The sequence below is a fragment of the Botryllus schlosseri genome, chromosome 14 (genome assembly GCF_051294905.1).
Source record: "Botryllus schlosseri isolate E-star chromosome 14, Bs_hap1, whole genome shotgun sequence".
Classification (NCBI taxonomy): domain Eukaryota; kingdom Metazoa; phylum Chordata; class Ascidiacea; order Stolidobranchia; family Styelidae; genus Botryllus; species Botryllus schlosseri.
The window spans coordinates 13194045-13208768 of record NC_137249.1 but is presented as its reverse complement, the minus strand read 5'-3'; the positions used below and the strand labels follow the sequence as shown (position 1 = coordinate 13208768).

The 14724-nt window shown below is 40.3% G+C and overlaps 1 protein-coding gene across 1 annotated transcript in view; it reads left to right on the top strand.

Moving 5' to 3' along the window:
* LOC145455847 (uncharacterized) overlaps window positions 1-10898 on the top strand; it is a 32825-nt gene extending 21927 nt beyond the window's left edge. The window contains exons 8-13 of the mRNA XM_080333866.1: window positions 1296-1421; window positions 3704-3805; window positions 6272-6493; window positions 8066-8235; window positions 9615-9773; window positions 9864-10898. Of these exons, the coding sequence (XP_080189992.1) occupies window positions 1296-1421; window positions 3704-3805; window positions 6272-6493; window positions 8066-8235; window positions 9615-9773; window positions 9864-9997 (913 nt within the window). The 3' untranslated portion in view covers window positions 9998-10898. The remainder of the gene's footprint in view (window positions 1-1295; window positions 1422-3703; window positions 3806-6271; window positions 6494-8065; window positions 8236-9614; window positions 9774-9863) is intronic.
* Window positions 10899-14724: the final 3826 nt, after the last annotated feature.

Sequence of the window (14724 nt, the reverse complement as noted above, 5' to 3'; positions counted from 1 at the left end):
TTTAAAACAAGGCCCTAATTTAAAACTATTTTTTTTAATTTTTTTTAAAGCAATGGCGTCACCAATATACAATTGTGACGTCATAGTGGATTGACATTGACAATTGAAAATATAGGGCAAATATGTAGCTATAGCTCCTTTGACGAAATATCTGTACTAATAATGTTGAACCGACTATTTTGATGGTTCCAACCCTCCCATATCGATATACGTCGGCTGTATCGGGTGATAATTGTCCGTCGGCTCATAGAAAATGTTTTTTGGAAGTATTTACACAATTGTGGCATAATTTTAAAACTTAAAAAAAAGCATTTAAAAAAAAAGACATTCGTTTAAGACATGTTTTAAACAAATTGTCTTAAAACATTGTCTGTTTTAAATGCAACCCTACATATGACTCGAGACCGGGTCTACCATGACAGACATTTCATTGTAATTTCGAAGAATAGTAAAGTTATCACATTGTTGTTATTTCGTCTATCAGTACTGGTACTTGAAACTGCTACCAGAAACTGCTAAAAGTGCGGATAATCAGTGTACTATGAATGCAAAGCATTCGATATCACACAGCAGAGTTGTAAAAAGTGATTTCAACATGACATTTACTCGAAATTGAACAGTCAACACAATGACTCGGACTCGGACTCGAGTCAAAGCACTATGACTCGGACTCGACACTCTACTCCGCGACTTGGACTCGGAACCTTGTGACTTGGTTACAACCCTGAGCCGGAGTTAGTAGAACTTGTTCACAAGTTTCATCGACCATTGCCTTCAAGAGCTGTTGAAGTACAATACGATAATAAATTCATTAAATACTGTTCTTAGTCTCCATACTTTAAACTTAAAGTCTACATTAAAACATTTTATTTCTGGTATAGGTGAATAAATACACGAAGAATGTCCCGATTATGGAATCCGGCCCGGCAAGTATTTCATTTACCCATATCAGGCCCGCCGACTGGAGAAGTTGCCCGTCCCTGCCATAACCGAGCATCACGTTCGAATTTTCATCGGCAGAGACAGAGAGCATACCACTGATGAAATGATGATATCACACTATTTTCAGTTATGCGATTATTACGTCATATATTTTGAAACATCACATATCGTGGCCTAGTTACTGTGACTATTGCCTATACACGGGCAGGTTTCCGATATGCAGCATTTTAGTTTAGCAGTGAATGCAGCAAATGGCGTTTAGGGATAATAGTGGGTATAATTTATCATACCACGAGTGTGGGGTGCGAAGGGCGTTATGACAATCACGAGAACATCCAAATTTCTCTTTTCAGACCGTTTTCCAGGGTTCCCGACAAAGCATTCGTGGTAGCTCTGATTATATCGTGGATTTTATCCGTCGTGTTGGCTATATCCCCGATTTTACCCATATTTGAAGACACCTTTGTTACAATGATGTGGTAAGATCGTTATCGAATGAATGCTTGATATTTTCATGTAAATATTACCTGGTGTCCAAGAAAACATCGCATTAAGCCAGTGATTGTTTATTTATGGCCTTTCGATTGCTGTGGTTAATTCTAACAATCATCATTCGATGTGGTCGCGTTGGCAGACCACATCTTGCATATGCAGTTGTTTGTGGCATCCATGGTGTTTGTCGACGACTATGGCTATTTACAGCAGGCCAATTTCCCTCAAATTTATTCCGTAGCTGCCGACTACTAGCACGGGTTACTTCTAACTTTTTATAAGGCACGACTTACACGGATGAGATAGCGAGGAGAAACCTAGATAAACCTCCAACACTTAAAGTAGGAATTCTGGACTCGACCTCGGTCGGCCTCGAACCCGCAACCCATTGGCGTTGCATCTGCAGATTATACTACAGCGCTATCTCGCCACCGACATCATGCCAGTGTTGCGATCAAGTCACTACCTTCGAGTCACGAGTCATCTCGAGTCATTGCGGATTTTGACTCGAGTCAAGTCAAGTCAATCGATTTTCGAAGGTGACTCGAGTCAAGTCAAGTCACTCGATTTTTGGAGGTGACTCGAGCCAAGTCGAGTGAAGTCAAGTCATGTCACGAGTCAAGTCACAATTCAAGTCAAATTGAATTTTCGCAGTATGAGTGATGATTCAAAGTCATAAAAATATTGACAGCTGTGTGAAAGACAGATTAATTAGCCTTTATCTTGAATCAAATACCGAATATAAAATTAAATATACGTGCAAAAAGGCGTTTCATCGCACACGCACACGTAGAACTGCTAATACAATACGTGAGTAACTGTATAGTTACATGCTACGGTCTGTTATTATCGGCAAAAAATAGAGTACCAAATACGAACCCTCGAAAAGTGTAAGCAGATTGATATGGTAAATACACTAGCCATCTACACAACCGTGAGAATATAAACGCATAAACTATATTCGTTCGATTTAAATCATACAAGAAGGTCGGTAAAGGTGAGCGCTGCGCAATGTAAACACTGCGCCATCTAAGAAACATAACTATTAGATTAATCTACTACTACCACAGCAACGTAGCTGTGATCATTTCGTTTGCGGCCAATTTATTTGGGATGTAACAATGGAGGACCAGTGGAAGTGGAACGTACAATAAGTGAAAGACTGGTTGCTCTCACGAGTGTCACTGGCGTATCGCGACTTATCCGACCACATACATGATACAGTGATTTAGTCGACATCATTTACTTATTGATGACTTGAAATTGACTCGTAAATTTTGCTCCGAGTCACGAGTCAATCGACATTTCTGAAGCGCCGAGTCAAGTCATATTTGCAAAGTGACTCGAGTCATGTCAAGTCATACGAAAAAGTTGACTCGAGTCATGACTCGAGTCATCCCAACACTGCATCCTGCATCTATTTTCTACAGTAATTCTATATAATTATTGATGTGGGAAGCACAGTCCTATGCCAAAGCACTATGCATGACATTTGTTGGAATTGATTCACGAATCAGGATCACAGCAATTTACCGCAGAGATCGATACTATACTATAATATAAAATGTTAGACCGAGTTCATGGGTTTGTCTGCTGGATCAGAATTTGTTCCACGACTGCGGTCATTCTCGCCAGCTATACTCCACACATTAGAAGTGTAGTAGGTCGCTGGTGAATCATAATGGGTTCTTATGGGTGCGGCGGTGATGTGCCAGAAAACCATTTAGACCCCCACGATGTGCCATGGGCTCTTATAGGTGCGGCAGTGATACCACCCTTTCAGGTAGAGGTTGTTGTGGTGATGATGTGCCCGAAAACCGGGGGTGGCGATTCGTGCTTTCAGGTGTAGGTAGGTTGCGGTGACGACGTGCCTGTGCGGCGGTGATGGTACCCCTAGCGTATAGTGTGGTCACCTGATGTGATACCAAAATGATCAAACTCAGCAATTTCACAGTGTTGAGTTATATCGATATATTGAGGGTACACTAGGTATGATACGAACGTTCGGGTCATGTTCGCTCATGCTATGAGAACCTCGACAATTCAGAAGACCGTGTTCGCAAACGAACCTTAGAACGTTCTACCTTGTGAAACTTTAAGTAGACTGAAATAAAGTTTCGGTGATCTTCCGTATAAGAACTGTCCACTTTCCTCTTGATCTGCACTTCACACTTTTTCGCACTACGTTGACGAGCCCGCATGTTTTATGGTATCGTTGTTTGTATAGGTTTAAATACCACATTTAGCCTGATTTGAGACAATGTTACAGGCAAAACGATACAGAATTTGTACGAAACAAAATCTTTTCCGATGATCTCAAGATTCTGACCAGTCGCCTTCAGAACTACTCAGAGCGCGAAGAGCATACAATGTAAATATTTGGCCCTAGTTGCGATTTTAATAGTTATCAAGTCAGCTATCAGTTGTGCGCATTAGTTTAGATAATAATTTACTTTTGTCAGCTATGACAGAGTGACAACAAACTTGAGCCCGTCTTGATCAATATAATCATGTGCCCTGTCTGACTTTTCTTAATACAAGCATAGTTAGAATTCATTACACTGGTCAATGCTTTAAATTTAGGAGTGTTTTTGGGGTTCTGAGGGGCACTGATTCCGAATATGGTCATAGTTTTTTTCAAACTGACTCTGGTTTTGGAGATAACCCATGGGGCTATCATATTCTCGCTATATAGGCTGGATGAAACAGCTCAGTCGTAAATTCAAGTTCAGAAATTCACACTGTATTCACACTGTATTTGTACACACTGAAGACTGTTTTAAGTAACAATGATACAGCAACATCAGTCAGTTTTAGTGGTGTTGGATTTATCCTAGTTGAAGACTTTCACGTTTAGCACGTACATAAAAACCGCCATCATATATATAAGTATTTACATAAAATAGTCAAATAACGTTGCATTAATTTAATCAGTTTTATGCCATATAGAGCATCTATTGTAAATTCAAAACAACCACGTGGAAAACATAATAACTGACGCACCACTGCTGTGGATGCCTGGCAAACGATCTGGATATATTGCACCTGGACGACGGTGGACGAACCAGCTGTAGGCGGGTGATGCCGGAAGACTCAACAACTCCGACTACACAGGAACACCAAATAGGAGATATTTCTCATCGTGGCGACTGTGCAACACCGAGCTATGACTCATAAAACAGCCTCGCTGCAAAAAAAGAAGAGACAGATGGAATAAAGAAGAGTATAAAGAAATAATGAGATGTCAATTCTTAGCCAAATAAGAAAACTCTGCAGGATTGACCGAATGAACTTTTCAAAAGTGGAAAGAGAGAACAAACAACTCCCCGACCATATGACTGCCAATACCCTGTCAACTTGAAGACGCTGTGTAATCAAAAATACTTCAAAACAAGAACTGGCAGAAATCGAGGGCGAAATTTGTAACAAAACATAGAAAATTCCGAGGCACTAAAATTTCAATTCGGCCAACATGACCTGACTATACAACAACCCCTTGACGACCCGAACATCGCAGCAGAAGTAGAATTACAGAACACCATCGGGCACTCGAATGAACTTTAACAACACCTAACGATGATGACGTAGACACGGAATTAGAATTGAATATCAAAAATCATATCATCGACCGAATAAACTCCACATTGGATATAAATGACAGAGTGAATTTACCCGACCTACAAACTACAAAGAAACTGAAAACTGATATTGCAATAGCCAACAAAATTTTGAAAGAAACCAAAAGACCTGCAATGGTTAATGAAAAACAAGGAGAAAGGTCCCTTGTCAACAATCAACAACCTAATTTACTGCACTGCAGCTGTTATCTCAGAAAAGCACTGGGAAATACCAAGACCTGTCAGCAACAGAGGGGAGCCATATATCAGCTTGGCAACGTAGAATTGAAAGCAAAATCACAAAACTGAGGTGTGACGTTGCACTACTCTCAGAACATAAAAAAGGAAATGTTTCCCGCAACATAGAAAACAAAATAAAAAGAATATGACTGGAGCAACAAACCAAACTGCAGTCAACATATATAAAGTGACAATGTTGCAAAAATAATTAAAAATAAGAATATACGCCATAGCACAAAAGTTGAGACGTTATAAAATACGAGAAACACAATACCACCAAAACTTGTTATTTTTTCGCAAACCTGGCCAATTTTTCCGAATGATAAAGCAGGAGTCAAAACACAAATTTACCAGCAGTACAATACCAGCCACAGCATATGTGGAATCATTTTGGAAGAAAATATGGGAAACCAAAAAATCGCACAACTTAAATGCAAATTGGATAAAAGACCCCCACACTGACCATTTACCAAGCACCAGAACAACAATGGGCAGAATTCACAAAACAAGAAATCATAGAGGCCCGAAAATCTCACTGCACTGGAAAAGCAGTTGGTCCTGACCAGAGCAAAAACTTTTTGCTAAAACAATGAACTGCAACACATAAATAGCCATAACCAAGGAGAAACAGAAACTTGTGAAATTCAGATCCGCAGCGGCATGTTCCAAGGCGACTCATTTTCGCCAATTCTCTTCCGCTAAATATAAGTTTTAAACTTACTTTGGTGTAATATCCTTGTTGAAGTAATTTCAACAGGTGAACAAACTAGGATCATATTTTTGTGCAATCACATAGCTACACGTCAAGTTGGGCCGAATCATGTAATATTTATTTATCATTGAGTTCAATCTTTTCGGTATCAGAATCGATATCAGTGTGATAAAAGACCATCCCAGTGTTCAACCTATGCTCATTCTGCTATCAGTTAACAATAATTACAAACCCTCGGCTCAGATCTAAATCCATATCTAACTTCTAGACAGGTCGGATCCTGGGCGAAGCTTGATGATCTTCTGGAAAAGTTATTAAAAGTGAATACGACGCATCGTTATGGTTACTACAACCAGTTTAAATTATGCATGCCAGGTCTGTTTCCAAAAAGGGATCAAAAATCTTCAAAATTTACGTTAGCGATATACTTGATCAATATTATATGCTTCGTGCTGATGACTGTTGGCTACGCACTGATTTATAGACACAGGTAAGTAAATCATTTTTTAAAGTATATTATAACTTCATTCACAAGCGCAAAATAGCTGATGTTATCAAAATTACAGTCCCCAGAGTCTAGCGAATTCCAATTGTAAAGAAATAGAAACGCATGGTTGCGCGTAGACCCTACGGCCTATACTACAGTTCACACATACATCATCATTCTGTCAAAATTTATCAAATGGACAGCCAATGATACTGAAATGACATGGAGAGGTATACATGTCCCATGTCACGCTCGGAAAATCATTTTGAAAATCAGTTTTAATACGGAACAGCTTGTTGACAAGGTTAGCTTGTAGACTTCTTCATCAACACGTATAAAGACCTTTTACAGGTGCAATTTCACTCGTATGAAAGAACATGTTCAGCTAGGGATAAATGTTCATTACTTCCAGGCATCTACACAAGCAACATAATCCACAATGCCGTAACAGAACCTCGGATTATAGGTGTGTATGGCTGGGTATAGTACGTGATTGGAGTACTCAAACCCGAATCGTCAATAAGCATAATAACCGTAACAAATTCAATGATTCGAGTGGGGCAGTGACAGTCAATGTTTTCAAGTAGCCTATCTCAATCGAAAATAATTTGCATTTCAATACCCTTTCACGTGTTGGTGCCTTGAAACCTCTCCAGAATTGACAGCATGATGCCATATAAATTATGTCAAACAAGTCCATGTTCTTATAACGAAAGAGACATTTCGGTGCAGTAGTTATTGACCCGCAACATTGCCTCAGAGCGATATATCATAATGTGAACAAATTGGAAAAATAATGATTATGAAATTTAATCATATTTAACATGCAATCGCGGTCTCCTAAAACAGTGGTCGGAAACTTGTGGGTCGCGCACCATGGTGGGGTCGCCTTAACTGACCATATGCCTCGTTAAGTTATTGCCGTTTTCATTTAATACTGAAAAAATACTGATACTTTTCGTTGTATCTTGAAACCTTTGCCTACGTTTTGGAGAATAGCTTGCTACCTTATGTCACTCACAAATAAGCCACTGTGTAGTAATAATCAAAAACCGAATAGTTGCGAGAAGGTGCAGCACTTTACTTTCACAGAGAAAAAAGTTTTGCAGCATGGCATCGGAAAGCATTCACGATGTTAGTTCCTAATTATTCAAGGCAGTCACTGGAGTGAAAAGATTCATGATTGTAGGCGGCAGATTCCCTTAAAATCGGATTCGCAAATCTAGAAAACCGAGTACGTTAGCCGATTCATTCGACGACTCATGTCTTATCACAGTGACACTCTGCACGCTGGGAACCAAAGAAAGTATACTTCATTCAGTATTGAAGGTATAGGTATAAGGAAAATAAATAACGGCTACATCAGTAAGAGCAGGTATTCGGTCGGCGCTACATGTTGGCTGTCGCAACTAACAATTTACACTACACCATCGGTTTGTGAATTGGATCGTGGCCGATAGCGCGTTATATTAAAAAGAACAACAACAAATACAACAAAAATAATTTAGATTAATTTTATATTCGTTGAATCTCGATGGAGTGAAATTCCTGGTGTCTTCGCATGATAATTTCCAGGAAGCATTCGAAAAGTAAGATGGAAATGCGCACCAGAGCGGATCAATCAGAATCTCAAAAACTGAAGAAAAAGATTTTACTTATTCTGATGAGCGACTTTCTTTGCTGGATGATAATTTGTACACTCGGCATCGCAAATATTGTTGACGACAAGGTCAATGATGAAAAAGGTATGCCGCTTGTGAAATCATGCTTTCACACATTTTGACCAAATAATAGTACCTAATGCTAATGTCTATGATGGAAAAAGCAGATCATATAATAAAAGTCGTAGAGGCGAAAGTTCGAAGCTATGACACATATTCGAGAGATGCTTTTAATACAGCCAGAACCTGTTTGGTCACACGTGGACCTCGTTCTATCAGGTAATGCTATAGTTCAGTGCTTTTCAACCTGTGGGATGGTATACGCACTTGCGCAGATGCAAAAAATATTACAATGTGGCCAACAAACGTGGCGTGGATGACTGCGGACGAAAATTGTTCTAATGTTTCACTTCTTCTGACGTGGATGGTTCAAAGATTAATAGTTTAATAAATACAGTGACTCCCCTAGCTTATACTTACGACGCACTGCTAATTCTAGCTCATTATTTTGCCTCGCACCAGCCGGCTGTAATTAGTATTTGCGTACTATTGTTTTCACATAATCAGAAGTCTGGTTCGGGATCGGGTGTAAAGACTTGGGAATCCAAGCACTAGAAGTTGTCGTGTAAGAACCCACAACTTATTTGGTCGTATCATCGGGCTTTAGTGGACTATAGTTGACATCAAAACGAGGAAAGAAGTTGTCTTTTTGATGAAAACCTTGATGTCCTAATGCGGAAATCTTTGGAGTCATAAGTTGCGCCTAACTGGTCTGGAATTACCAGCAATATTCAGCAGCAACCGAGTCATTGATAAACCGGCAGCCTACCCGTCGGAAATTTGAATAAAAAGTGTTACCTCTCTTCATTTTCATTTTCTGTAGTAATTTTGTATAAGTTTGTGAGGATGACGTTTTCATAAAAATAAAAATAAAAGTTCTCATTCTCATTAGGTGATGACGTGGTATATCTCAGATAACTCGCAAACCCATGAATCATATTCCACGTTGCATGCTGCCTTCCAGGCTGGATACTCCCAAGGCATATGTGTGGATTTCCGAATAGTCGATGCAAGAGCAGTGCCACTACAGTTTAAAAACGAAACTCATGTCTTGCCTACAAAACGTTGATGTTGTAGAGGTAGAGGATTCGTGAGCTGTGATCTATGAATCAGACGACGACAATCTCATGAAAGGTCTTTCCGTCATCGTTTCTTTGGCCGCTATCCCAAACCGAAATGTCACCTCCAATTTATATCCGGTCACTGCATGATGTTTCATTGGTATATCTATATCTAAAATGTTTGTGGTTAAGCCTAGTTCAACTGGTACCGCTTAGGCCTACATTATGCGTAGTATGTGAGTCTTCAGTTCATTGCCATACGTAGGCTATATGCACCAAAGTCCCGGCTGATATCGCCCGTAGAGTAATTTTGACTCAGCCAACATCCCAATTTTCTTTCAGATTGCGACGAGAATAAATCCCTGACACTTCACGCCATGCTCGTGTTCCTCCCTATTAACAGTATGCTGAATCCGTTTATATACTCGGCCGCCCCAGAATACTTATACTGCAAGCTAAAGGCTTGCTACACAACTCTGCAAAGTCGTTCCCACTTCTCAGGTAAATTTTAGACTAGGCCTATGCTAAGCATATTATTTTTGTTTTTAAGTCGTCTGTTCATTATTCCTACCGATATCACAATTTCCACAGTCTGTTGCAACCGCACGCCGAACCGAGCATGGGATGACAAACATGATGTAGCGGAAATGACAATAACATCGACATCAGAACATGTCACTGCTGGGATACACTCTCGAGAGACAAATTCGGAACAAAGACTGTGAACTTGAAATTCCACACTCACACCACCACATGTGAATTAGGGAGGAATGCTTTTGTGGGGTCAAATGGTTTCCACGATACATTTTCCTAGATTAAACCAACATTTATACAGCACGCCGAAAACAGAGTACTTTATTTTGTAAGCATGAAATTTGTTATTCGCCCCACTTTCCTGTCGGCGCCAGAAAAAGTCAAGGAGTACCCTGAATGCAATGGTCTTAAACCTTTTTGACCGCAACTCAAATCTGGGTTGTATTGGCATCTCACAACCCACGCCTCGCACATCCAACTCATGTTAGCGTGCTACGCTTTTACGGTCATGTATGAAATAGAAGCGATGCAGACAACGAATTGTACGACGTGACAGCCAGTTGTACGCAACTCAGTTCTAAGAAACATGTGTGACGGACGTGACTTCTAATTGGCGAACAATCGGGATTATACGGTTCTGGCGATTTCGACAATAGGATATATCAATATCGAAGGTTTTGGCCGATGAGCGACGATCAATATGGGTGAAGGTTTTATCGTCACCGATTTGTCGGTACCGCACTTAGCCCTGCCGCATGTTGGTCGAAAATTAATCTCTTTAATGTCCTGGCAATGAAAGGGTCGGCTCCGAAATACCTATGTCCTATAGTCCCGCACCCGCAAGTTGCACACTTCTAGATGAATTCATCTTTTCGGTTTCCGACATCGCTAAGTGATACTAGGAATATACCGTTCTTTCACAATTGGAATTAGTTAGATAGATGGTTTAATTTTTCTAAACTTTACGTATTTAAAAATATGGAGTTCGCCATTTACGGCCCCGCTCTTTCCCCCTCTCTACCATGACAGAGTATTACCAGCGCAAGTACAGTTTACCAGAGAAGCCAATATCGGTCAGATCTTATAATAACAATAAACCAAAGATGGGGTAATCGAGATTAGTAATCGTAATCGATTACGACGATTACAGCATTTTGAAGTATTCGTAATCGCAATCGATTACATTCGAAAAAAAAACAAAGTAATCGTAATCGTAATCGACTACTTCCCATATCTAATCGATTTTTTTGTGAAAGAACGATTACTTTTTGTTTGTACAAGGACTATGGCATAAACTGAATATTCGTGAACAAGAATGAGATAATATACCACGTTAGCGATAGCACAAACGTCTGTTTTCAAACGCCACTACTCATTTTTACGTCAGAAGTATTAGCTCCGCTCGTCATTGCGTAAGAAGTATCCACACATAGTAAACAGACATGCGATGGACATTGTAGTGTGATTGTAAGAACACCCCCTGTGGTGTATATCAGGTTATCAATACACTGCAGAAGCTCCTACCTCGCAGCAGGATATTGATCACCACTCTGCCTATAGTTTCAAATAGTAACTTATGTATTGATGTTTGGTTGTGCTTAGTTAAACGCAATTTACCGTTGCTGCTTGGCGAGCAGGAGGCCTACGTACGCACGTGCACCTGACGAAGATTCGGAATTTTGTACTCGTCGAATAAAACATTGCAGTTTCCACAACGAAGCATTACAAATAAACAGCTGCTGATATATATCATAACCGAGCCGTACTTAGCCGTTTCTCGTAACAGCAGCTCGCAGTATATGTATTAAGTTGAAGGCAGAATATTTATGCTCACTATATCTTATTCTCATATAATAGGCTTACCATATTTTGGAAATGTAAAAAGAGGACACTTTTCCAGAAATTTCAGACTTGCAAAACCGGAGAAGAATTCTCAAAAACCGATAAATTTTTACCACTTCGTGATCAGTTGACTAAAAAAAAGATCATCACTTCTGCTCAGAGGTCAAAATACCGTTTTTCCCTCCACATTGCCAGGTGGATGACTAAAAAAAAAAAAAAAAAAAAAAAAAGGGTCGTCTTTTCGCTCAGAGCTAAATTCACCGCTTTTCACTCCGAAATATCCGCCGGAGCGTCACTTCTGTGCTAATTTGCGGCATATCACTCGCAATTTGCTCAAAATCTGACCTAAATTTTCAAAAAAGAGGACAAAATCTCAAAAAAGAGGACAAAAGGGCGTCCTCCGAGGACACTTTCAAAAAAGTCAAAAAAGAGGACAAATCCTCTTAAAAGAGGACGTATGGTAAGCCTATCATATAACTATACTTGAAACGGGCGTCAATCGTTATTTCACAGTTCGTTACTCATCATTTAGACCTGCCGCCATAATCATCCGCTCATATAGCCTGACATGTTAGCGTGGGTTGCAGCTAGAATCAGAACCAAAACAACAATTCGTCCCCCAGTCCAAACGTTGGTAAATTTTCAAAACTGAATTCCGTCAATAACATTGGTAATTGCATTATATTACTATTCATTTATAACCTCTCTCAGCCCCGAGTGTCAGATTTACCTCTAGAGCTGGGGCACGTAATTCATAATTATAGCATCTGGTATGTTGTTATAATTACTTTATTGTATGTTGTTAATTCGCGACCTCCAGTCTGCTGTATAATCAAAAGATATTGTACTCGCCCAAACGTAGCAGACTAGAAGAATATCTTTCGTGCGACGCACACACGAATTGTCATGGCTTTATTCTTTTGTGGATGCGCTGGGTGGCATTTGCATTGTGGGCCCAGATTGGAAGGACAGGAGTTATTAGTCACGCTCACCCAGCGCGGCTATTGACAACGGACGAATAACCTAAGTTTCGGCCAAGGTATTTCTTTGGTATCACATCCCGTGGAGTTGCGTGTTGGCCGAAACTGCATATGTCTTTTGGTGTGTTGTGGGATCGTGGTGCGGTAATCACTAATGACCGGCTCCGAAATGCCTGTTTCCATAAACTAGCCTATGCATGTTTTTTGTTGAGGGGAAGAGGTATGAATTTCAAACCCAGCTATCTACTGGAGAAGGGGTCGCCAACCGTTTTGAAACAAAAAGCTACTTCTTATGTAGTGTGTACTGAATATTGCGGCGACCGACGGGACGAGAATAAATCACTATGAATGAGCGAAGACAATCGAACGTAACTCCAACTTGGACAGTTTCACTTAGGCGCGTGATGATGACTCTCGATGTCGGATGAATCGTATCACAATCTGGAAAATTCGTCACCATCGGAGAAGTCGAAATAATCTTAGAGGCGTCCCCGCTACGTGCAATATCTCGAAATGAATATTTCGGAATCATAACAATCATAACAATCTACCGGCATTGCTCGGTAGAAATTCTTCAAATATAGCCGAATTCTCCTGTCGATGCGAGGTGCCTGACACAAATCCAACAGATGATGAGCGTCAATACAACGAGGGAACGGTAACAGGGGCGAAACTGAAGGGACTGTGCAGAGCAATGAATGTCTGTGCAGATAAATTGTACCGTCTCGACCCTCTGCTGCCTTGAATGCCAATTCGCTTCATCGTCAGGTGCAGTTCTCGATCATCTCCAAGAAGCCGTTTCAATCTTCCGCATCCAACGTTTGTGCATTTCTGTCGCGACTATGACTCCAGCACCCGTGTGAATATGGTCCCTGGTGATATCATCTGGAGAGAGAAAAATATACTCTTCTTGCAGTTGCACTGCCATCTTTGCAATGATCCTGAATGTGGCAGCCATGCAATCGATGCGACTTTCAGACAAACGGAGAATGCTGTAGACAAGATTAACGCATTGTCGAAATACGGACTGATCTGACGGAATGAAACCGAGCTCTAGATACTTAATACAACCAAATACCAACAAGATAGCGTAATGGTGAAGCTTCTTGATCGGTAGGTCGTGGGTTCGAACCCCGGCCGCGTCAGACCAAAGACCTCCCCGCTTGGCGCTGATGCATTATTGGGATAGCATGGAAGAGTGGTACAAGACTTAGAAAGCCGTACACGGCTATATCTGCATTTGGTCCGCGTTGGTGACCCCTCATTTGGTCCGCGTAGGTGACCTCTGTACTAGACACATTTGAATCGCAAAGCTCGAAGAACATTTTCAAGAATTAATTAAATTCTCCAAAATACTCTATAATTTATGTTGGTTTACGAAATATTTTTGAGTCCCCTTCGAGCACGCTCCCCATCCTATTAAGGAATTCGGGGTGCGGCAGGTAAAGACCTGGCAATAATGCAAATCGTTGGGTGCGATAAATCATCCCCTATAAAGTTGGGCAATCGGTATATTATGACGTGATAAGCAAATGACGCATGATGTATGAAGAGAGTTGATATCTCATTAAGCCTTTTCATCGCAATCCTTGTATTGTCTTCCAATATATCATCTAAGATTATATAGTCCTAAGAAGCAAAACAAATGTAATCGTGAGTAATCGTGATTACTTTTCCAATGTAATCGTATTCGTAATCGCGTGATTCTGAAGTAATCGTAATCGCAATCGTTTACATTCATGAAGTAATCACCCCATGTCTGCAATAAACCAATTTGTCTAATTCAAATATCGGCTATTGTTGTCACGATCAAGCCCCATTGTCGCAACCGTTTTTCGACATGTCTCTCTTGTTGGATATAGGATATTCGACTTTGGATCGAATAAATTGACCACAAGATATCGCGCAAGGCGCGACGAAATTTTTTGATTTTTGTTTCAAATAAAACCCTAGCTATAGGCCTTTTTCTCCGTCGTTGACATCCAGAATAGACTTATAGCTACATGCGTAGAAGGTTCGAAGTTCACTTAGTATCATAAAGTGCCAGTTAGGTGCTCATTGTTCCATCAGGGAGAATTTTAGGAGGTATAAAAATA